Source organism: Phragmites australis, chromosome 12 (assembly GCF_958298935.1).
Source record: "Phragmites australis chromosome 12, lpPhrAust1.1, whole genome shotgun sequence".
NCBI classification, from domain to species: Eukaryota; Viridiplantae; Streptophyta; class Magnoliopsida; order Poales; family Poaceae; genus Phragmites; species Phragmites australis.
This window is the reverse complement of record NC_084932.1, coordinates 6,500,278-6,524,207: the sequence shown is the minus strand read 5'-3', so window position 1 is coordinate 6,524,207 and position 23,930 is coordinate 6,500,278. Positions and strand designations below refer to the sequence as shown.

At 40.4% G+C, this 23,930-nt stretch overlaps 2 protein-coding genes across 3 annotated transcripts; one reads left to right on the top strand and one right to left on the bottom strand.

Moving 5' to 3' along the window:
- The first annotated feature begins 11,289 nt into the window (after nucleotides 1-11,289).
- LOC133887225 (probable magnesium transporter NIPA4) lies at nucleotides 11,290-17,614 on the top strand. Of its 2 annotated transcripts, none has more exons than XM_062327175.1 (9): nucleotides 11,290-11,609; nucleotides 13,754-13,810; nucleotides 14,564-14,654; nucleotides 14,751-14,911; nucleotides 15,003-15,130; nucleotides 15,277-15,414; nucleotides 16,157-16,249; nucleotides 16,730-16,835; nucleotides 16,914-17,614. In XM_062327175.1, the coding sequence occupies exons 1-9, from the start codon at nucleotides 11,450-11,452 to the stop codon at nucleotides 17,102-17,104; spliced, it is 1,125 nt and encodes a 374-aa protein (XP_062183159.1). In that variant the 5' UTR covers nucleotides 11,290-11,449; the 3' UTR covers nucleotides 17,105-17,614. The 2 variants fall into 2 exon arrangements, with proteins under 2 accessions (XP_062183159.1, XP_062183160.1); XM_062327176.1 differs by lacking the exon at nucleotides 11,290-11,609 and adding an exon at nucleotides 11,680-13,522.
- A 1,261-nt stretch (nucleotides 17,615-18,875) lies between these two features.
- On the bottom strand, nucleotides 18,876-20,908 carry LOC133887224 (probable LRR receptor-like serine/threonine-protein kinase At4g36180). The gene has a single exon (XM_062327174.1). It carries the CDS (start codon nucleotides 20,796-20,798, stop codon nucleotides 18,876-18,878), a length of 1,923 nt encoding a protein of 640 aa, XP_062183158.1. The 5' UTR covers nucleotides 20,799-20,908.
- Between the last annotated feature and the right edge of the window lie 3,022 nt (nucleotides 20,909-23,930).

The window sequence follows — 23,930 nt, the reverse complement described above, 5'->3', positions numbered from 1 at the left end:
TCCTTTTGTATCTCTCAATATATATATATGGAACACTTGGTGTGTACTACTAGTAGCTAGTGGTGAGAGTGGTCATGGATGCCTCACTCACTGTCATGGATGGTGCAACATCCTCATCTACCTACTTGAAATGTGTTTGGCTGTTGGAGATATGGTTTCCCTAGAGTTTCAACTTTGAAGACATGGATGCCAAGGCAATAATGGTTCAGTGATTAGTGCACACTGTTCAGCCAAAATGGCAGGAACTGAAAGCCATGATGCATGCCATAAGTGATCATCTGTTAGGCAGGAGCCAAAGTTGAGGGGCAAAAAGGCTGTGTATGTTATGGAGAATGCACCCTAAAGAATGTTCATGGATCTGGCCTGCCTAACAGAAGCTGTATAAAGGATGCTGGTTGGACCAACCAATCAGTACATTTTGAGGAAAAGGGATTAGTGCTGCATGGTTGGGGTGATTGGAAAACAAAGGGGAGCTGGAAGCCTACATGTAGATAGGAGTATTTGAGTGGTTTTGGAGGAAGGAGAGGGTGTGGATTGTGGAAGCGACAGCCTCTAGATGGCATTCTGATGGCTTTCTGCTAAAGATGTGATGTTGCTTGGAAAGATGGAATCTGCCTCGCTCTGTGCATGTATATATGTGCTCTGATCTGTGGAAAGATTAAAGATGACTGAATGAAATGTTCAGCGGTGTTTTCGACAGAAAGGAAAAGATGTCTGAATGAAATGGCCTTGGGTTACAGATTGGTTTGGCTGGCTCTGCATTGTTTTTCCTTGGTGTTGTCATCTTGGTGAGATAAGATTCTGAATATGTACTCTTGCCATCCTAGGTGAATCTTTTGGGAGATAAGATTCTCAATTGAAGTAGCAAGATAGCTACTTAAATTTTTATGTGTTTACTGTATCTAATTTCACAATAGAGCAAGGATGCAAATGGCAATGGAATCTTTGGAAGACATGTGCTTGATTGCATTGCACAGTCCACAGGAATGCTAGAACAAGCACTAAGAACTTGACGAGTGGACATGTCAACCAATACCAAAATTGTCCAAGAATTTTTTTTGCCAATTTAGTGGGAACTGGAACCAGAATAATGGATTGGCTCAAATAAGCCAAGAGGAGAGTGGAGCCAATCATTGGAGATTTTCTTGAGCACTTAAAGATGCCACAATGTGGCTATCTTTTCCTAAACATAGGTGCACTCATGGACCAGTATGTAAGTGCAATTTTTAGGCCTTTTGATTTATTAGTACCTGTTGGACCTGTTGGACTGGCCATATGGGATGGATTAGCACGTTTAAGATCCCCTACTGTGTAATCAAACGTCATCTCATGATATGAAACAAGTAGAAGGGTGCACTCAAGAGACCAAAGGCAATATTAGGGCCTACCCATTGGATTACATATGTCTTGTCACTACTTTTATGGTACGACTTATGGGGTTATACGTTACAAAATAGTATGTCTGCAAAAAGAAAAAAGAACGAGAACCACTCTTAGTTTTGGAAGGCCCTACGACCACAAGGATTGTTCACTAGATAATTATCTAGCAAACACCCCTTAACATTTCCAGAACCGGGCAAAAATTTCAACATAGCTCCCCAGCCGGCTTGTGGCCTTTGTACAGTTTTTGTTTTGCAAATTTTTTCTCTTTTGCTATCAAATTTAATGCAGCTCTCCTGCGTTTCATTAAAAAAACTTAGGCATCAGAATTATATAACAACACAACCGTAATCTTAATCGTAGTCATAAAAAATGTATAGTGAGCACAAGTGTGTAATTTCAAAGCTATCCGCACATACAAGTGCGCATCTCGATTGGCTAGCTGTATACTCGAAAAGAAAAAACTGGCTACTTATTTGAAAAAGAAAAGATGTTAGTACAGATATATAGCTTCACGTGACCAGTTAGCCGTATGACAATGGCTGTACATTTTGGTTCTAAGTATTAAACCGTGGACCACTGCATGGGGCCTTGCCAAAGGCTCTAGATGGATCTCTGGAAATCCTGTGAGAGAGACAACAAAGTGGATTGGATTGTGATTAAAAGTGTAGGTATCTAGCTGGATATACACATCATTCAACTACGAAAACAAGTGAAGTAGTTGGATAGTCTTAGTTCAGTTTGGTCGGAGGTACTATTTGGCAATAACTGAACTGTGGCCCATCACCAACACCAACTAGATAGCTCGTTGTACTCAAGATCCATACAGTACGGCATTATGTTTACTGTCCAGTGCTGATCTCCGAGATCTCCCTCTCCACATAAACCCGAAAAATAGCAGAAATCTTATCTTCCTCTATTTTCGGATTTGCCAGGTGGATGCACAAACAATACCACCTAGCAATTAATCTCTCTAGCGTCCATGGGACCATGAAAGGCTTCATGGATCAAGTGCCACCTTTATAAACCAGGGTCTATTTGGAACAGGGGAATCTTATTTTATCATAGTTATGCACTCGGATGTAAGGATTAAAATTTCGGTGAAATTTTGTGAATTTTGGAGATGAACAACATATCTAATTTCAAAATTTTCTTTTACTGACATGTGAAACTCACATAGCAGAGGACGAAAAATGATCAAAATTTCGTAAATTTCGGTCTTTTCACCGGTGAAAAAAATTATAAAATAAAATTGAAATCCCTGCTAGGAGGTTCGACCCTCGAAACTCACTCATCGTGTGTTAAATCAAAGTTAACTTCTGTTTCATTTTCATCCTCCTTTAAAAGGGGCAATGATTATTTGTCATCCTACCGGATGGCTCACTCCCAAATACCATCGTACCAAAATTCAACTCCCAAATGCCACCAGAGCCCGCTGGCAGTCAGATGGGTGAACAGTAGCCGCTATAGAGAAGAAAATTTTGTGCAATTTAAACCAAAACTTGTGCAATTCAAACTTAAAAATGCCAAAAAAATGTGTCGATTTTTGTACATGCTCTATAATTCGTAAGCAACCTATTTTAACTGGATTAACCTAAAAATCTTGTGTATAATTCAAACTAAAATTCCCCAAAATGCGATACTTTTGCAACTTCTAGAAATTTTTAAGGCCTCACAAAAATTCCTAAAAAATCTGAAAAAATTCACTAATATTCCTCTAATGTGATGTACTAATTTCTAAAATTATCTTTCACCTTAGGTTATAAGGTGAAAAGTGAGTTTTTTTAAAGCCCATTTATTTGTACAAATGATTATTAGCACTAATAAATGAGCATTACAAAGGAACTCATTTTTTCATCTTATAATCTAAGTGAAAGATAATTTTAAAAATTAGTATATCACATTAGAACAATATTAGTGAAAAAAATTATAAAACAAAATTAAAATCCCTGCTCGGAGGTTCGACCCTCGAAACTCACTCATTGTGTGTTAAATCAAAGTTCACTTCTGTTTCATTTGCAACCTCCTTTGAAAAGTCTCTACATTATTTTTCTTCTCCTGTACACGACATAATATAAACATGGAGCCTGAGCTGACCCCATATGCACTGATGCACGTTTGCAGTTGCAGGTTAGCACCTATCCAGGGAAGCTGGCACCTGTTCAGAGTGCACAAATGCACAGCTCCCCTCTTTTGCTGTAAAGAAATGGAAAAAGGAATCCACATCTGCCTTCCCTCGCCTAACATTTTTGCACGTGAATTGTGAACTGCTTACCCTCTCTTTTCCAGCCCCTTCCAGTCCTTTTCTTTAAGACTGCTGCATGTAGGAATTTGAGGCTTCGTACAATTTTCATATGATATATTTTGTCCAAAACATTTTGTTTATGTCTATCTATGTGTTTTGAACCAATTGAATATGCTAGGAATCTACCTGCAGGAGGGATTAAACCAGAGCACCTCTTAAAATAGGATCACTGGACTCCAAATCTAAGCCCTCCGGATGATCAGAATATGAATCGTGTTCCTCGAACGTGGACAGACAAATCCATCCTTAGGGATTACGTCTAATCGCTACCTACAGAGAGTACTCTTTACACTTAATTGACGCGTACTTACACGCACATAGAGGATGAACATCAGAATTAGAACCCTGATAGGCTAACAGAGATACAACCTTCAAACCCCACATGGTTATAGTCTATATCGTCTAAAGCACATAAGGTGGCCATCCATTATTGAAGCAAGGACCACTGCATGTTGAGACCTCCGAAGGCACAGCTAGTCAATGGTCTCGTCCTAAGGCACAGCTAACCTCACAGCTGTAGGCATATATCAACAAACAAATAAATAAATAATATTTCTGCCAATTTACCCTTCTTCTTTCATAATACATGCGGATAATATAGAGTCCAAAAAATGGGCCATGGATACTACCTAGAAATAGAACTTGTGGTCCATTAATTAATCCAATATAGGTAATCCAGGTATCCTAGCAATGCAAATGAACAATTAGAAATCGAGTACTTATCCTTTAGAGTTTACTCTGTTAAGATATTATGCCTCAAAAATAGAGTCCTAGTGGGATACATTAGCCTATATATGAATCATCCTTGTAACTTGTACCCTGAGTCATCATTGTCTCCTGTGGTTTTTCTATCTCTGCATTAGAGGGCTTTTTCACGTTAAATTTGTGCTTCCTATGTCCAAATTTCTAGCATACTCTTCATAGGATTCTTTATTTCAAGCTAGTGGAGTTCACGGAACCAATTTGATGGGATTATGGAGTATTGACTATGGTAAGGGATGGACAAATCATATTTCGATGTACTGAGAAGGTGAGAATCAATTGTAAGTAACACTAATAAGACCTCATTTGAAAGGTGAGAATTCTTCCTAGTTCGCCCATGCAGCAACCAAACTGTTTCCCGTGAGATTTCTGGTACTATTTTGTAAAGTTTCTAGTTCCAAACAGATCTATCCAAGCCAAGTACTCGCCTGTAGTACATGCTGTACCTAGTCTTTTCTATCCGAGACATCAAAGACGCGCCTATGCTTAATTTGACCTGTAGCCAAATACTTATGTCACATCTTTCATAAAGTTCCAAAAATCTAGAATTCTACTACCAGAGTGGTCCATAAAGTATGAGAAAAGTATACCTACTTTCTTGTAACAAGATACTTCTAAGGTGGCTTCGATCATGATTCATGATTGATTAAGAGGATCACCAGTTCACCATCTTCTCTACCAATTCATGCATCTCCGGTCTAAATTTCTCTAAACTGAAAAAGAGGAAAAGGAAATATGTTTATGTATTATGTACTCTTCCGAGTCATAATACACACGTTTTGTGTATTGATACCATACCCAACTGCAAATTGGACAGCTGAATTTCATCGTAAAAAGATTACAGAACTCTGTAAAGAAATATTGTAATATCAATCGCCATATTGATGTTCAGAGTATATATAGCTATTTTACAGTCCTTGGAAAGTACTAAAATCTGTACTAACGGTACCTCCTAATTCTACTACCGGTACCTCCTTTTTAACCGAGGAGTTGCCGAAATCAACATTACCTAACATGGTACAAGCCCAAACTAAGAAATTTAACTACACAAATCCAGTTATTAAGCTGTTGCTCAACTGTAAAAACTTTTGAACCGTCTTGAGGAGTGAAGGGGGACAGAACAAGCTGTTGCTGAGTGAGCAGGGCAAGGTGGAGGAGCAGCTTTTGTTGGTTGTAGAGCGCTGGACCTTTGCAGGTGTACTTGCTGTGTTGATGCAGAGCCACACACTTACCCTCGTTTTGGGCCCTTCTGTAGGTCGTATGACAGCACGCTGACGAGGAGTCAACTGCAGAATAGGACATGCATTTGCTTTATTTTTTATAAATCTAAGGATACGCCACCAAATAATTTCCTAATCTATTATATATTATTCATTGTGAAAATGACATGTGAGATCTTGATCTATGTATTATTGACACAACGATGACATATAAAGAAGATGATAAGTTATTCCGTGGCAAATAGTGAAATCTCTTAGTTTGGGCGCAAATAGTGAAATCTCACCAAACAAGCGCGCATGGACTCTCTAGCGCGGGTGGCCTCCTTGGTGCATTGGGCCTAGCTGCTACGGGGATCGTGCCTGGCATGGCAGCCTCCGCGCTCGTGGTCGCCCGGGGGCCTCCCCGCGGCAATGCAACATGAGAGGCGTGGCGTGGTTGGACCTGCTGACGAAATCAGGTGAGGCTCGCGCGGAACGGTGGCTACCCCGACCGACGCAGACAGCTCCCCGGTTGCACGCAGAGGGTAATGGCCCTACATGTTGCCCCTTCCATTCTCCGTGGTTGGTGGCCTTGAGGCTGGCATTACCAAGGGAGTGGCCAACGGTGAGGATGCCGACGCGCCTGCGCATGTGGTCATTGGTAACATGGTGAGCTTACACTGAATTTGCTAGTTGCTCCTGCCCATGTTTGTGTTAGGTTCATGTCCATGTGCATATCCATGTGCTTGTGTTAATTTTCACTTCATGTCCATGTCCATGTCCATGTCCATGTCCATGCGCTAGTTGTTTCAGTAAGCATGTGTGGATACTTGTTGCATTGTAAACTAAAATTGGACTACAATAGCTTACAAATTGACTCTTCCTTATGTGATTTTTAAAACTGAACCTCTATGTCTGTGTTCTACCAAATAGAAGGAGGAGTTTGATAAAGAAGATTGGTCTTCCTCGAACATTAGGATTTTTTTTTTTGAAATATGTATTGAAGAAATATGTGCTGGGAATAGGCCTATTGGGGTTATGGTTAACAGAGACTATAAGAAATTGATGTTAAGTACTTGCAAAGGACAGGGTTACATCACTCTTCTACACAATTGAAGAACGATGAGATTTACTCAAAGGCATGTATAGCTTTTGGCTAGGCCTTCTCAAAGATACAATCCATGGATGGGATTATGCTAAAGGTACGGTGGATGCAAGCGATAATTATTGAAAAAAAGTCACCAAGGTAATAATTACTTGCTCATGGGCATCATATGTATTATTAATACTAAAGATTTCTTGTCTTCTTTTCAGGAACATTCAGAATGGAAGAAGATGTAGCATGGTCCACCAGAGTATGAAGAATTGATGAAGGAAATGTTCGACATTATTGTTGTTGTTGGTTCTTCTTTTATATACCTGGTGGCATTGTTGGAGGACGTGTTAGAGAAGGGGTTGGTGAAACACATGTGATGGCTCATTGGAGAGTAATTCAAAGGGTAGCAATCTATTGAAGCAAGGTACAAGTAGCACTGCTGCTAGCCCACATAAGATAGCAAAAAATCCCATGGTTAAGATAATGAAGGGCATTCATGCCACTTTGGAGAATAATTGTGCTATTGCCAATGAGGTGATGCAAGGTGGATTTAGATATAATTCCATTAAAGAAGTGATGGACTTGGTTGTAGAGTGCGGGGCAATAGAAGGAAGTGTGGAGCATTTCATGGCTACCCAACTATTTATGAAACCTAAACACCATGATGTGTTCAAAACCTTTACCACCAAAGAAGAAGGGTCAATTGGTTAAAGAGGTGGTGTGCGAATGAAGGCTTGATGTAGAAGTCTACTATTAGCTTGGGTCAATTTATTAGTTTGCATGAACTTATCCTCTTTATGTTGGCTTTGTAATATTTTGCTTGAACATTTGTTTGACAATATTTGGTTTGCATGAACTTATCTACTTTGTGTTGGCTATATAATATTTTGCTTGAACCTTTGTATGACAATATTTGTCCAATATATGTAGATAGACTTGTATGGAAGTGATGATGATGAGAATGAAATATTTGTGGTTGCACGCAATCAACTTGATATGATGCAACAATATGGAGCAATTATATGAGTATTTGGTGTGTACTATGTTAAAACTTATTTGAACAAGTCAGAGAGAATTGAACATATTCTCTTGGGTCATGATTGGGTTATGAAAACCCTTAATGTTTAAAAAAAATTGATACGACATGTTTAGGATGAGTATGCCACTTTTTGATAGGTTGCATAACTTGTTTGCGGCATCTTATGGTTTGAAGTCAAGTAGCAAGATGAGCTCCATTGAAGCTTTAGGCATGTTTTGTGGACTGTTGGGGCTCCTCGGTCATTTACTCAAGTGAAGAACCGATTTGTGAGGTCAAAGGAAACAATTAGTAGGAAATTCAATGAAGTGTTGAAAAGTGTCTGCCTCCTCTCAGTAGATATTATCAAACCTAGATATTCAATTCACAACGATCCACCTAAGACTGCTAGGTTCTCAGTTTGAGCCATATTTCAATAACTGCATAGGTGCAATAGATGGTACTCATATACCGGTTATTGTGCCTTCGACAAAGATGGTTCAACATATAGGTTGGTATGGATATTCTACTCAAAATGTGTTGGTAATATGTGACTTTGACATGAAGTTCACTTTTGTTGTTGTGGGATGATCGAGTTCGGTATATAACATGAGAGTGTTTAATGATGCTTTACGTAAATATGCTGCTCAATTCTCACATCCTTCATATGGTATAGTAACATTCTACCTGGTTATCATCTAACTAGATTCAATAATAAAGCTATGTTTCATGGTGTATGTTGATTTTTGTAGAAATTTTTACCTTGTTGACTCGAGCTATCCAAACAGATCAGGTTTTCTAGCTCCATACAAAGAGACCAAGTACCATTTACCAGAGTTTCGAAATGTCCTGCATCCTAGTGTCAAGAAGGAGGTATTCAACCACTTGTATTCATCTCTTCGTAATATGATTGAATGCTCATTTGATATTTTGAAGATGAAGTGAAGAATTTTGTTGGACTTACCAAGTTATCCTATGCTCAAGCAAACTAAAAAAATACATGTATGTATGACTCTTTATAACTTCATTCGAGATAGTGCTTTGGGTGATGAAGAGTTTGACCAGTGTGATCGAGATAAAAATTACATACCGATGCCTTCATTTCAAGGGAGTGCAAGTCAATTGGGAGATGAAGAGGGAGGAATGATGCCTTCCGTGATAATATTGCTAATTCTTTATTTGCTAAGAGAGAGTAATTTATTTTTGAGAGCATATTTGTATAAACAAAGTTCAAGAATGCATGAATGATTTATCTTTTGATATTTATTTATTTTATTTTGTATTTTACAAATGTTCTATAAGTCCGATTGAATTTTAAATGTGTCACAATAAATAAGTCATAAAAAATAGTTGAGAGCATTACAAACTTTTGCTATCTAAAAATAACAATCTAGACTCAAATAATCTATGTCACCAAATAACTTATAACTTATTTTCCTCCAACTTATTATAATTCACCATCTATAAACTATTATTATAATCATGTATAAGAGTCGATCTAACTTCGGCGGAAGATGTACTTGGTGCATCGAGTGCATCAACATGAGTACATTCAGACTTATTTTTTTCTGAACTAGTATCATTTATAAACTTTGTCTAAAATTCCTGTTGTAGCTGTAAATAAAAAAAACATTTCGTGAGAGTAGTTCTTCTAAACCTAAGGATGGGTCCTGTTTTATTTCCCTGTACTTGTCCTGTAAGACTTTTTTCTTTTTAATATAAGATACAACTCTTCTGTCAGTTTCATTTCAAAAACCATTGCCACACATAATAATACCAAAGGAACTTCTAAGGTTGACATTGATCAAGTAATATAAGAGAGCTTATTTTACTTTTGGTATTGCTATCTCGGATAGGTCTATTATACTTGAGAAATAAACACAAACATGATGCTGCTTCCAATCCGGTGTTCTAAAGAGAATTGGCTGAGATGTTTGAAGGAGGAGGAGACGCCAGCGTGGCAGATTCCTTTCTGCCCTCACGCCAGAAGGGCATATTCCACGTGCTCCCCGGGCCCCCCATCCCCACGCGTAGACCCGGTCCATGCGGAGCGACGGATACGAGCCGTCGGATCCACCAGTCGACGGCAGATCGTCTCGTCGGCGTGGAGAAATCCACGAAGACAGTCGCGTGATCCGAGCGGGTTCTGCTGCACATGGGGCCGGAGCCATTTATTTCGATTCAACTGGGAGTTTCATGGAGTTTTTGCAGGCGTCCCCCCTGCGGGTTTGGGATATTACGATTTCGATTTGCTATATGCGTCCAAGAATGACTCCATGATAAAAAGAAAATTTAGAGCCGTTTGAATTATTGCCAATATTTGTCGGTACTTACTTTATCAAAATTTAGTAGCATTGATCGGATTTGGCAAGCTTGGTTTGCTACTAAAATTTGACATGTTTCTCTTCACTCATGAAATTTTAGCCAAATCAACGGTTGTAAAATTAGGATGCATTTAATTGGAGGGTGAGGTTGGATAGGTTATGACTATCCATATTTATATGTTTGGTTATATGGATAAAATAATTTAATTTCGTGTTTAGTTGGAAGGACAAAGACGGATGTAATGAGATAATTAACTAAATTACATATCTTAATTTTAAATAATAATATTTAACCATACACCAATAACATGCACTAACACTTATCAATACTAAATTTATCATAGTAATTACTAATTAACACAAAACATGCTAATTATCACTAATAGTACTCTAATTAACAAACCAATAGTACACTAATAATCACACTAACCATTATCAACCAAAATTTCATAGTAATAAATAATAATTAGCAATACAACATGCTAATTATCACTAATCATTTTACTGATCACGATTAGATAAGGTAAATAGCCTCATTAAAAAAACTGGCTTCTATCCAACATATGTGAAAAATATTCTTCAAAGCTGGATGATCTTGTTCATCTATCCTTCAACCAAAAGTTTCGAAAAAAAAATAGATAACCATCTCCTATTTACCCTAGTCTCTCGAACTGCAGCCTTTGTGACCAATTTTTTAAGGCGCCGTGGAACAAAACTTGACCAACTAGTCCTAGCATCAGGCTACACACATGCACTTTAAATTTTTTTTTGGTTAATGTGACCAAAATCTCGAAAGCTACAGTTTAACAATAGCTCCGCTGAACCCAAGTATCTCACACGTTTGTTTGCCAAATACACATACGACGCATGTCTCGTTTTCCGAGAAAAACACACACACACACACATCCCTAATCACATAAAATCTTTCCTGGAGCATTTCCGTTTTCGAAGAAAAACAAGAAAGCTACCTGTTGTATTCCAAAGTGTGGTTCTCAAGTCACGCGGCAAACGAAGTGAAATTAATCTTTAGAATCTACCACACACATGGTTATAAGAAAATAAGAATCCTGAAATTTTAAACCGCAAATAATGTTCATACAAATTCATATCAAAATATCATGGAAAAAAAATCCGACTCGAATAGAATATGCAGTCTTCTGAAGATGTCGCTGTAAATAAGTGATTCTCCGAGGGCCACGGCGCATAAACTTCTCGCCCCCTTAAAATTCCCACTTCTTCACCTTCCCCTTTCCCTCCCGCTTCCGACCGCTCCTCGCCTCCTCCGCTCCACTCCCCATGACGGCGGTGGCGTAGGCGGCGGACTCGTCGGCAGTGTAGGGACGCACGAACCGGAGGCGGCGGGTTGCTATGGCGGCGCAGGCGTCCGCGGCGATGGCGGGGGGCGGCGTGTCGTCGGACAACGCCAAGGGCCTGGTCCTCGCGGTGTCGTCGAGCGCCTTCATCGGGGCCAGCTTCATCGTCAAGAAGATGGGGCTCAGGAGGGCCGCCGACTCCGGCGTCCGCGCGGGTGAGTGAGCTCCGTTCGCCGCGTCGGTGGCTGCCTGCTCTGCTGTCTGGATCTCCCCGCGGGGTGGGTGGGTTGGTTGGTTCGCACGTCGGCGAGGCGGGTCGAGTTGGGTTGTGCCAGCCATGTGGTTGCTTCGCTGGCTCCAGCTCGTGGTTACTGGAATCGGGTTGAAACTTTTAAATTGATTTTTTTTTTGTTTTTCCCTTTCGCGACGCGGTTTTGGGTGGATGTTCTTGGTTTGGTTGGTGAGAGGGATCTGTGCGCGGTAAAAAAACATGTCGTGGGGTTCTTCCTGGAGAGGATCTCAGTCCGTTCTTCTTGGGGGTTAACTGGGAGTCCAAATGAGCCCAAGACCCAAGAAATTTCTTCCGTGGTGGAAATATTGGGGCTTCTGATCGGAGAGACAAAGACTGGGGTTTTCTTTTCTTGATTTGGTTGGTCAGAAGAGCCTAGTTGACGCTGAAAAGATTAATTTCGTTGGGCGTGGTAGATTTGGCTGCGGAGAAAATTGGCAGGGAAGCCCGATAGAGTCAGACAGTGAATTTAGTCAAAGATGCCTCATGCTTCTCCGCATTGCAATTGGGTGGATTGATTCCCTTTTGCGTGGTGGAAAGAAAGATTGCAATGATTTTGCTGCAGGGGGAGTCTTACCTTGTAGACTTGGGGTCTGTGCTGATGCAAAAAAGTTCGCTTGCAAAAGTAGTCCGGTCGAGTAAAGGATGTTACCTCTGATTCTTTAGTTGCAACTTGCAAAGGGGATCAATCAAGTCAAACATTTGTTTTTCTCACTTTGCTTTACACTGGCTATGTCGTTTATTGGGAACGAGCTCAGTGAGTATGAGAAGGTGTCTTTTTGTGCTGAGATACTTTTTTGTTATGGCTTTTAGTAAGCAATCAGATTGAAATCATGGATCTTTACTTGTGAATGGTCAACTTGTATTTTGGAACGTATTTGCTTATTTTGGGTTTCTTTTGTGTTTGATTTGCTTATGAAGAGAATAAAGTTGAGTCAAACATGAGGTTGCTAGTAGTGTGATGATCCTGCGATCAATGGTTAAACTGTTAGTGCAAGGTTTTTGTTTAATCAAAGACATATCTTAGTTAGCACTTCAGATAATTGTGTTCCCAAAAAACTTGGTCTATGGGCAGACTTGTGAAGGAAATTATGACCTAAAACACGTCCCTTGGGATATTAAAAGGGCATCAGTAAATTTCAGAGTCTCTTGTGGTTGTTGAATTTTGCTTCAGTAGGTTCCAGTTAGACTACTCTGATGTAAGTTTTCCAAGCCTTCTGTATTCCTTGTACTCTTTTCCTTCATACCATAATAGATTCAGCCTGGCAATCTTTCCACCAATCCTGAATAAATCTCCTTGCTGCCCTTTGGTTCTTCAGCAAGTCAGCATGAAGTTAGGTCTTTCTTGCTGTACAAATGTTCAATTCTATTGTAGAAATGCCACATATTGTTCATATAGTAATTCAGGGCAAATTAAACTAATTCCATAAAATAAGTTATAGGAGGTTTTCAAATCCTGAGTGTCATCCAGGGGGGTTATGCAATTTCTCCGGTGGTTCATGGTTTGTTTAGTGAGAGGAGTCATTTATGGTGGTTAATGATACTTTTATCCCTTTTCTTTCGGTCTTGTGTTTCCTTGGAATACTTTTCCTAGCAGCAGCAGCAGCAGCAGCAGCCTAACTAGCTGAGATATTTTTTCTGCATGATGGAACACAGTATATAGTTTTTTAATTAAATTGTGTAAATGCAATTTAGTCAAGTTTGTTTCAATAAGTCATCAACTTTTGTTCCATTTATCTTGAAGCGGAATGAAATATTGTTACTCATTTATTGCCAATATCTTTACAAGATGATGGATATAAATCTTTGACCATCCTGGTTATTTTGGATTTGCAATAGGTGAGACATCCTTAAACCAAGTCATTTATCAACTAAACATTGCATTTGGTTCATGAAAATGTCTCTTATCACAAAAAAACTAAGCTGAAGCATATGTTGACAGTATGTGTATTGGCTAACGAGTCTGACAAATGTACTGATATCCTTCATTTGTATTTCACAAATTATGTGGTTGCACTATCCACAAGTCTTAGTGCAAAATGTAAAGATGTTTTTATTTACATAAATCAGGATATGGAGGGTTTTCTTACCTAATGGAGCCACTTTGGTGGATAGGCATGATTTCTAGTAAGTCTTCTTTCCTTTCCTATTAAATGATATTATTGACTTCTTTATTTATTATCATATTCTTCCATTTCCTTTGCCACTTATATGTATACAATCCTTTTCCATATTGGGGTTATTTGTGTTTTCCCTCTAATCTATTGCACACCATGTTCCATTTGAACATTTTCCCCATTATTATTCTTGTTTTCTTAATGGGCTATTGACCCTGATGAGAATCTAGTTGGCTCGCACTCTGTGACCTAACATTGGCCATGTTGATATTTCCTTACAGAAGCAAAATTACAAAACGATTTGGGGTTGAGAATTTGAGATCAAGACTGCCTATTTGTATTAGGGAGACTAACAATTCATTCAGAAAGTATTTGTTGATAGTTTCATAGGTGGAAATAGATATTAGTAAAATAGCTGGAGTATTTGACCAATACTGGACCATGAAAAATGGCAGCACAAACGAGATCCTATCATCTGAATGAAATACTTCATTGTTAACACTGTTTGAGGCTGTTTGATCTTCCTAGCGATTCTATTGTTTCTTCTAGTTATTCTTTCTGCATTCTGCAAAATCTTTGTTAAACTTTATTCATAGGAAGTGGATGGAGTGAGATACTGTAATTTATTAAGTTCGATAAGTGCTTTTCTGTATAAGCAAGTTGCTGCTTCAACATTTTTAGGAGAACATGCTACTGAAACTTTCTGAATGAAAGAAAGTAAGAAACTTGACAAATGTTTACTTGCATGGTCTTTTGTGAACAGTGATTGTAGGTGAAGTTGCTAATTTTGCTGCTTATGCATTCGCTCCTGCTATTCTTGTCACTCCTCTTGGTGCACTCAGTATAATCATCAGGTACATTTAAAAGGTTACGTGTCAAACTTGCTAACATTGTGCTTTAGCTATCTAGTTTATTAAATTGAGATCACAATCCTTTGTAAATTTATGCAGTGCTGCACTTGCACATGCCATTCTAGAGGAGAAACTGCACACCTTTGGTATACTTGGTTGTGTTCTCTGTGTTGTTGGATCAATCACAATTGTACTCCATGCTCCACACGAGCGTGACATTGATTCTGTAAAGGAAGTATGGGATCTTGCAACTGAACCAGGTATACCATAGTGATCACATGATCATCATTACAACCTTATTGCAATTTTCATGGGTTAGATTTATTCTTTATTGGTTCCTTGTTTTCGCAGCTTTTCTTTCCTATGCGGCTATAGTAGTTGCAGCAGCCTTAGTTCTTATATACTTTGTTGTCCCTCATCATGGACAAACAAACATCATGGTGTACATTGGAGTGTGTTCTCTTCTGGGATCACTCACGGTATGCTCTTTGCCACATATATATATATATATATATATATATATATATATATATATATATGGATCAAGCGTAATCTTTCTTCATGTTTCTCTACTGGGATTTTACACTAAATCCCATTTTCTAACTGATAGTGAGAAGTTTTACAGGTTATGAGTGTAAGAGCTCTTGGAATTGCATTGAAGCTAACATTCTCTGGAACAAACCAATTATTCTATCCTCAGACTTGGGCTTTTGCACTAATTGTAGCCACCTGTGTGAGCATCCAGATTAACTATCTAAATAAGGTAAGTGTTCTGTTTTTTATTCTTATTATTGTCCTAGAATTGTGCCTTGGCGAATCGAGTTAGATATAGAAAGAAAGTAGGGGGGGCCATGAGCGATTCATCCTACTGTTTTTCTGGTACATGCAATTCGATCACTATGATAACACTATGATAAGCATGTTGGTCGCCAACTTCACTGAAGAGATTATCATTGACTATTGGTGGCCTTTCTAGAAACATGAAAAAATATAAGTCGCATATTTAGTGTCAAGGGACGCCACAATAATGTCCTCAGTCTTGCTGGTTTAGCAGCTTGCATTTTATTGTCATCTGAATGTCTTTCTAATCTATATGCGTCTAACCCAATGGAAATTTTGCCTTGTAAGCTTCCACGTTACTTAAGTTTACAATAGATACTGGGCATATTAACATTTGAAGTGATTCCTTAATATAGGAGCAAGTTTCTGATACAAGAGATGAATCTGAGCTTTTAGATTATCAAGGGATCTTCAAAAAACTTTTTCTAGTATCTACATTTATTACCTGTTCAAAAGGAGACATATTTGGTTTTGATAAGGTAAAGGGGATGGCATCACTTATGCAAACAAAAGGAAGTGTTTGCAGCTTATTTATACTCTTTGCTATGTGTTTGAGCTGACACTTGCAGTTCTTATTATATCAAGCTGGTCTACTATTATTTTAACATATGAGTTAATAAATTACATGCAAGCTAAGTTTATGTGTTTTCCTCTTTAAATTGCAGGCACTGGACACCTTTAATACAGCAGTTGTCTCACCAATATATTACGTGATGTTTACCTCACTAACAATTATAGCCAGTGTGATAATGTTCAAGGTAACCCATTGTATTACTTTCATGAGAAGAACATTTTTTGTTGTTAAGTGATTTTTTTTTTGGTTGCAAAAGTTATAAAATGATACACTGGCTTGCTGTTTGATTGTACTCTTGTCTTGATCTGCCTATATTTTGTGCCTTACTGGTCTTTTGGGGGTTTACTAGAAAATAGATCTCACAATGATAGGCATTTGGGCCTTTAGAATAATGCTAGCAGCAGTTCACACATTAGTGGCTTTACTGAATGCAAGCACCAAGACCCTTTGTAGTTTGGGTCATCAGGCTATTTATTCTATCTATATCTACTTGTTGAAGTTGTGCTAGTTCTGGTGGTGTACTTAATTCAATCCTGCTGTAAGTATTATATATGCATGGCAATTGTGCCTTTTATGTTGTTGCTTCTTTTGTCGAGAAAAAATTACCTACTTCATAAAATATATATCTTCTCAGTTTATCAGTGCTTTGTTTCTTGACGTGCAGGATTGGGATCATCAAAATCCGACACAAATTGTTACAGAGATATGTGGTTTCATGACTATCCTTTCTGGGACATTTCTCCTTCACAAGACAAAGGACATGACTGACAGTATGTCATAATTCTATGCATTTGTTACACATCCCTTGAGAATGTTTGGTTGTCTGTTGAGATTTTCTTTCCAAACAGGTACTGGACAATCTTTGTCCACACGACGCCTAAAGCGTGCTAGTCAGAATGGGCTTACCATTGAGGTCATACCACTGAAATGCCAAGATTCTGTGGATGATGAGACTTTGCCGTTGTCACTTCCCAAGGCTGACAATGGCTACCTAAAGGAGGAACATCCTCTTAGATACAAAGACTCGAATAGTTTCTGATAGATAATTCTGCGCCAACACTTGGTAGGAATCTCTTGGGCATCTTTTTGCTCACAATGGTCAGACATGATTGGTTGATGTAGAACTGGAATTGGAGGTTTTACCTCATCTGTGGCCTTAGATAGATTGGGGTCACAGGTTATAAGTTGTCAACTGTGACTTGCCTGTTTCTGAATGATGATTTCTTTGCTAAGGAGCAAGCCAGAAGGATGCCAACGTTCACGCCAATCAAGTGCTAGTCATCCGGGAATACCAGTTCTGGAAAAGCATTTGAAGTGTACTTAGATACAGTGGCGTCATTTACTATACTATTTTTTTAGGAAGTCATGTGTTAGCTGCAATGTGATATCTGATTTTCTAGGAAGGTGCTATATAGCAAAATTTCGTGCTTCATTTTTCCTTACCTGTAATTACCTCATAAATTGCTGCCCAGTTGTCAATGTGTATACTGAATGTCTGAGTCTGTGTAAGTATCAATCATCCTTTCTGATAAATAGTTGATCAATTCAACTCTCATGTCTCACATTGTAAATATTTTTGAAAATGCCTTATTGTGCCATTTTTGTGCTCATAGTGTTTAGAAATGCAATTTTATGGACAATTAGTGTGATTAAAGCTACTGTATGAAAAGTGTGATTAAAGCAGGAAGTTGTGCTTGAGGAGTTACAAGTCCACATTTGTTATTTTTAGATGTGTATGTTTGTCATACTTTGTAAGTTTGCAGGATACCTGATTGTAGAAAGAAATGGAAATGGTTGTTGAAGGGAGGACTTAGAGTTGTTTCTCAATCATATTCTTCTACTACTTTATCATCTATACAAGGTAAAACACATTCTTCTATTAGTTGTTTTGCCTTTTTGTTGCTTCCTGTTGCAACTAAATATTTGCTATAAACATTTCATGATTTCTCCTTTCCAGGTTCTACCTTTTGGTCTTGTTCAGGAGATCTGTTGAGCGTGTTTTGGCAAGGTCCAGTGCCAACAGTTTCTTATGAAAAAATGTAGCTTGATGTGGTGACTGTGTTGTGGTGGATATGATTAGAAAAAGTTCTGTGCTAAGCTCCAATCCAGGAACCTGCAAGTATTTATAAAATAAGAGCGAGTATCATTTATTCTGATCAAAGTTAGGCTGTGCACATTATTTGTGCATGATTGGATATCTCTAACTGAGGTGGAATAGTATATGCTTCTTTACATCATTCTTAATCTTATTATTTAATGACTGAGGTTGATCACAGGAACTTACGAGTTTCAGTTTCTTATGAGAATTCCGTTTTGTTTATTTTTAAGGAACATCAGTTTTTGTTGTCTAGGCACGATGTCATCACATTTAAAAAAAAAAAGAAAATATTGAATGGCATGTGTTACGTGTAACACTCCTTCTCTAGCAGAAAGAACCAACATACCAAATAAAACATCCTTTTCACAAAAAAGTTCTAGGAGTTATTCCACATACATTCATACAGTAGCCACTCATAAGAGAATGATACCTAACCTTGTATCTAGACATCTAGTTATAATACATCTCTTGGTGATTTGCGGGGAGTTGCAACAAAGTTTTGAATTGCTATTATGCTTCTAGTACATGGATTAATCTTGCCAACTTTGACACAGGAATTCCTTTATATACGAGGAACAGTTTACAGGCATCCAAAGGCTTGGAATTGAATCACAGTAATTGCTAGTGTGACTGTCACAGTGATTGCCACAGTGACCGTCACAGACAATACCACAGTGATTGGCACAGCAATGGCTCCTTTGATCTGTGATTATTATTTCCTGATACCAGCGTAGAAGGAGATTGTGAAGCCAACTACAAAAGAAACTGCTGCAACCCATGTAGGCGACCTGAAGTCATCTTTAGTGCCTATCATTTTGTCTGGAGTATTGTCTTCTGTGCCATCTGTGAGGCCTGGATTTCCAGTTACATCAACCTTCACCCATCTAGGTAAGACAGGCAGGGGTCCAGAGAGCTGGTTGTAAGAAAGCAACAAATATGTTAATCTTTGCAGGCTTGCAAACGAGGACGGTACCTGACTCGATAAGTTGTTGTGTGAAAGATCAAGAATCTCCAAGTTACTCAAAGTTCCAATGCTTGAAGGAATATGCCCCTCAAGATAGTTGTGACCTAGGTCAATATAACTCAATTTGGTTGGCATCATGGGGATGGTTCCTGCCAGCTCATTGTCCCCGAGATCAAGAGCTAATAGAAACTGCAGTGAGCTGATCGAAGATGGAATCGCTCCATCGAGCTTGTTGCCATGCAAATTCACATAGCAGAGCCTCGGTAACTGAACAACACTGGAAGGTATCCCTCCGGTAAATGAGTTTGGACCAAGGTAAAATACTTCCAGGTTTTTCATATTAGAAAATGAATTTGGGATATATCCACTAAGATTATTCATTGGGAGCTTCATAATTACCAGCTGCTCAAGGTTTCCCAGCTCATCAGGTAACGCACCATGCAGCTTATTTGATGACAAGTCTAGGAGTGCCAAGTTCTTGCATTTGCCAATCTGCCATGGTATAGAACCCACAAGCTGGTTGTTGTTCAACTCCAGATAAGCTAAACTCATGGCATTACCTATTGTTTCTGGTAGTCTTCCACTGAGCAAGTTTCCACCAAGCCTCAGGTGACGAAGGCTTTGAGAGAAGTTTCTAGGAATGAGCCCTTCAAGCTTATTGGCAGTGAGATCAACAGCCTCCAAACTATCAGGTGAGAGTAGATCAGAGGGCATCTCCCCACTGAGGTTGTTGTAACTCAAATCTAACATCCTAATATTCTTGGTGATTCCTTTTGGAATAGAGCCATGGAATCTATTCTGGTTGCCTGCAAATCGGGACAGCGTGGTGAGGTTTAACAAGCTCCTTGGTATTGCCCCGCTCAGGTTGTTACCTGAAAGGATCAAAGTGCTGAGTCTGGGGACGCTCAAGAACTCATCTGGGATTTCACCTGTTAGATTGTTCTGGCTGAGGTCCAACAGAGTAAGATTTCCATACCCAAACAAACCCATTGGAATATGACCACTGAAACTGTTACCAGACAAGACAAGTTCCTCCAAAGAGGGAACCATGCTTGTAGGAACAGGACCGTCAAAGTCATTGGATCCAAGGTTCAAGATTCTCAATTTTGGCAAATAAGTCAGTTGGGTGCTTATGTTGCCACTTAAAGAGTTGAAGGACAAATCAAGAATCTCAAGTTTGGGTAAACTGGAGAAATTGCTGGCTTGACCAGACAGCCTATTGTTGCTGAGATTCAGTGCTTGCAAACCGGCCTTCATGGGGCAAGGACCGAATTGGCCTGGCAAATCAGTGAAGAAGTTCTTGGAGAGATCGAGGGATTGCAAGGTATCAACACGACATATGGAGGCAAGGATAGTGGCATTGGAAAGGCCAAATCCTGACAAGGAAAGCTGGGTAACAACTGCAGGCACAGAGGAATTCGAGCCAGGGGCGGAGCAATTGACTCCGTTCCATTGGCATGGGTTTGAGCTGGTGTTCCAGTTTGGGGTGATGGATGACGAAGCAGCCATGGCGCTGCTCACCAAGCCCGAAATACCCCGCATGATGCTGTCTTGCGCCTTGTTCAGTTGCGGTGGTGAAGGCTCGGTGGTGGCCATGGACATGTCAAGGAACCAGAAGAGCAGCAGTAAGCACACGCAGATAGCGGAAGCACAGGTTTTGCTCACCTCCATGGCTGCCTGGTATCACGCAGATATCGTTGAGCTGTTGGTGCAGTGTAGTAACTTATCATGAGCTGAAGGAGAAGGTGTAGAAGAGCAGAGAGGAGGCAGGGTAGGAAGAACGAAGGCCAAATACGCTAGCAGTTGTGTGATTAACTGCTTATACATACATGGCATCAGTCAGCACTGTGCATGAAGGGGTCAAAGTCAAACTGGCCGGCTTAGAAGATGTTTCACTGGGCAAAGTCAAACGTGCATGAAGGCTTAAAAGATGTTTCAAAGTCAGTCAAACGTGCATGAAGGGGTGGGGATTGGAAACTGCCAGCCACTCTGACTGACCATTGTTACTCGATGCCAGTCGACAGCAACGGCCCTGGACCGTCTTCACCTATCCCAATCGACAGCAACAAGTAGTAATCAGCTCAATGACATGCGGCGACCCCGCGGTCAGCTGCACTCTTGCTCGCACTCGAATTGTAGGAAACATTCAAGAGAAAAAGGTTCCAATCACAGAATTTAAAAGACACTCGGGAAAGGATGTTTTGTGATCAAAATCCCTAGGATCTAGTACAAACATCGTCTTCCAGACATGCCCTCACAATTTTTACTATACAACATGAGCCATGACATTCTAGTTGCACGATAAAACAACAATATATAAAACAAATTGTCGCTAGATCGATAACTTAAAAGTAGAAATAGACATCTAGTTGCACTTGAAGTGGTGAAGTCTAGGCCACACATAACTAAAGTATAAATAGACATAAAATTTCACTTAAAACTTTAAAAGTCCGGACTCAAAACTCATTGCATGGGGGAGTGACGGGGAGGGCTTTTGCAAACTTTACAAATTGATTGAAAATACTTTGCATATCTTGGCGGCCCGCAATTGCGTCCCGACAAGGGCAATTGTTGTGACTGATAAGTTCTTTCCTGCTATTTCAAAATGCAATGATAACTTGCAACGGTAGAGGTCCACTACCACAATTATGCCCGTAACAAACGCTATTTGTTACATTGGTGACAACTCAATATCCACATAACTCATAAAAGTATGGATTGCACGGAAACATGTTGGACATTGACTCAGCGGGCACAATATTAGCGTTTAGTATCGATAGGCGATGGGGCCACCTAATGAAAATGTCCCAAAGCCCTCATAAAATTTATCGAAGCATTCTTTCTCTGCTTTGTCTTAAGGCAAGATGGCGGATGACATCATGCGTTCAGCAACGTCTTACCACGAATACCAAAAAAACTATCATTGTCGGGTTTTTTGAACCAGCACTGCGGCAGTTATATACCCATCCAAAGTCATTCTTCTCCGCAACATGTAGTAGTCTTCAGTTTACAATCTCATTTCCACTTCTTCCAGTATATTTTTTTTGTCTTTTACCTTGATGAATCAAGCATCAATCCAATACCCTATTAAACTCCTATTCATTTCATAATCCCCTAGAAATATTGTACAATGTAAGAAGCAGTTCTTCTCAATTCATATGGAAGGTCCTCTAAGCTGACTTTCATAATGATATCAACAACATGAATCACATTTTTTTAGTTGACAAATATTCTCCATTCATTTTCAGCACCTCATTTTTTTTTCAAAAGGACAGCAAGAGCTTTGCTGATTTTATCATAGAAGAAGAGAAAAGACTCAGTTTATAAGGAAAACTGGGTCCAAAAACCTTACAACCTTGGGACAACAAAACAACCACAACTCCACAGACGACGTTCATACCAGATTCACAAACCCGACAACAGACAGAACCAACCCAACTTAACCTGCGTGCTAACCAACCAAACAACTCCCTCACAACTTGGTCGGCGGAGCCCAGCTCCCATGCCGCACCTCTCTGTCCCAGAGGCTGGTAGCACGTCACTTCGTAGGAGTGCGCATTGGAACAAAACTCTGTCGTGAAGCACCAAATTGAAAGAAAGCCATCGAGAAGCTAGGACTTCAGTGTGAAACCTACAGAAGAAGCCGATGAAGAACGACACCAAACAAACACAACGACGCCCACAACATACGGCACAACCAACAAACAATCACGCCCAACCTAACTCAACTCGCTCACCAAACCAACATCATGAGCAACAAGCTAGCGGAGCCTTGCTACCACTCTAGCAGTAGCTTGGTTGGCGGAGCCCTGCTCCCACACCGAACCAAACCCCCAGGCAATCAGTGGGCGCAATGCGTTGGAGGAATGCGCATCAGGCAGCAACTGATATTGTCGAACGGAGGCGTAGGTGCTAACCTACAAAAGAACCAGGTGCCGCCCAACAATGCAGGAGGGTTTTCGAAGACGACGCCTTCAGGAAGGAAGCGACTTTTATGCTGTTGTCGCTAGATTGAAAACAGAGGCTAGGTTTTCAACCAGATAAGCCCTCATCGTGGGAGAGACATCACAATCTTGCCTTTAGGGAGGAAATGGCGCCCATGAGTGTCATCGATATTGGCACCAGCAGATCACCGGCCTGAGCTTTCACTAACGACTCCCCACCCCCAGCACCTGCATTGAAGCCATGCCGCAACCGCTAAGGTCACCGCCATCATGAGAGCACGCTGCCCCAAAAAGCCCCCATAGGCAGCAGCGCCAAAGACGAGCCTTGAGCCACCACCAAGCTGTCGTGCTCCCCACGGGCCAGAACTGGGGAAATGAGACAATTTTGGCGAAGGGGAGGGGCAAAGGTGGCGTGATGAGGTAAGGAGGCGAGCACAGATGCCAATTGCAACACCATGGAGATGAAGCATAGCACACCAGGCAGCAGCAACAGCCCCAACCTAGACTGGGCAGCAGCCACACACAGACGGGCAGCCGCGCAGCCAGGCTGCTATGCCGCCAGGTAGTAGTCGCTGCCAAGACTCTACACCGCCGCGGCATGTGGCCATAGAGGCGAGGTGGAGGGTGGTGGAGTGCACACCGAGGCCACACTGGAGTGCCAGGGGCTCGGGATCCTCTGCCACCACCACCCCGGCACCCACCTGCACGCACCCACGCCGGCAGCCCACCACCACCACCAGCACCCAGCTTTCATGGTCATTCCTAGACGCTAGCCCGACCGTGGCGCCCCTACAGGCCGCCGCATGTAGGATCATGTGGAGAGTCGACCGGCCATCCAGATCTGGCTGTCGCTAGACTG

Excerpts from the sequence above, each read along its gene's own strand:
- LOC133887225 (XM_062327175.1), top strand. The coding sequence starts at position 11,450 with ATGGCGGCGCAGGCGTCCGCGGCGATGGCGGGGGGCGGCGTGTCGTCG. Across the intron at positions 15,415-16,156 it reads AGATTAACTATCTAAATAAG|GCACTGGACACCTTTAATAC; the intron begins GTAAGTGTTCTG and ends TTTAAATTGCAG. Across the intron at positions 16,836-16,913 it reads GACAAAGGACATGACTGACA|GTACTGGACAATCTTTGTCC; the intron begins GTATGTCATAAT and ends CTTTCCAAACAG.
- LOC133887224 (XM_062327174.1), bottom strand. The coding sequence starts at position 20,798 with ATGGAGGTGAGCAAAACCTGTGCTTCCGCTATCTGCGTGTGCTTACTG.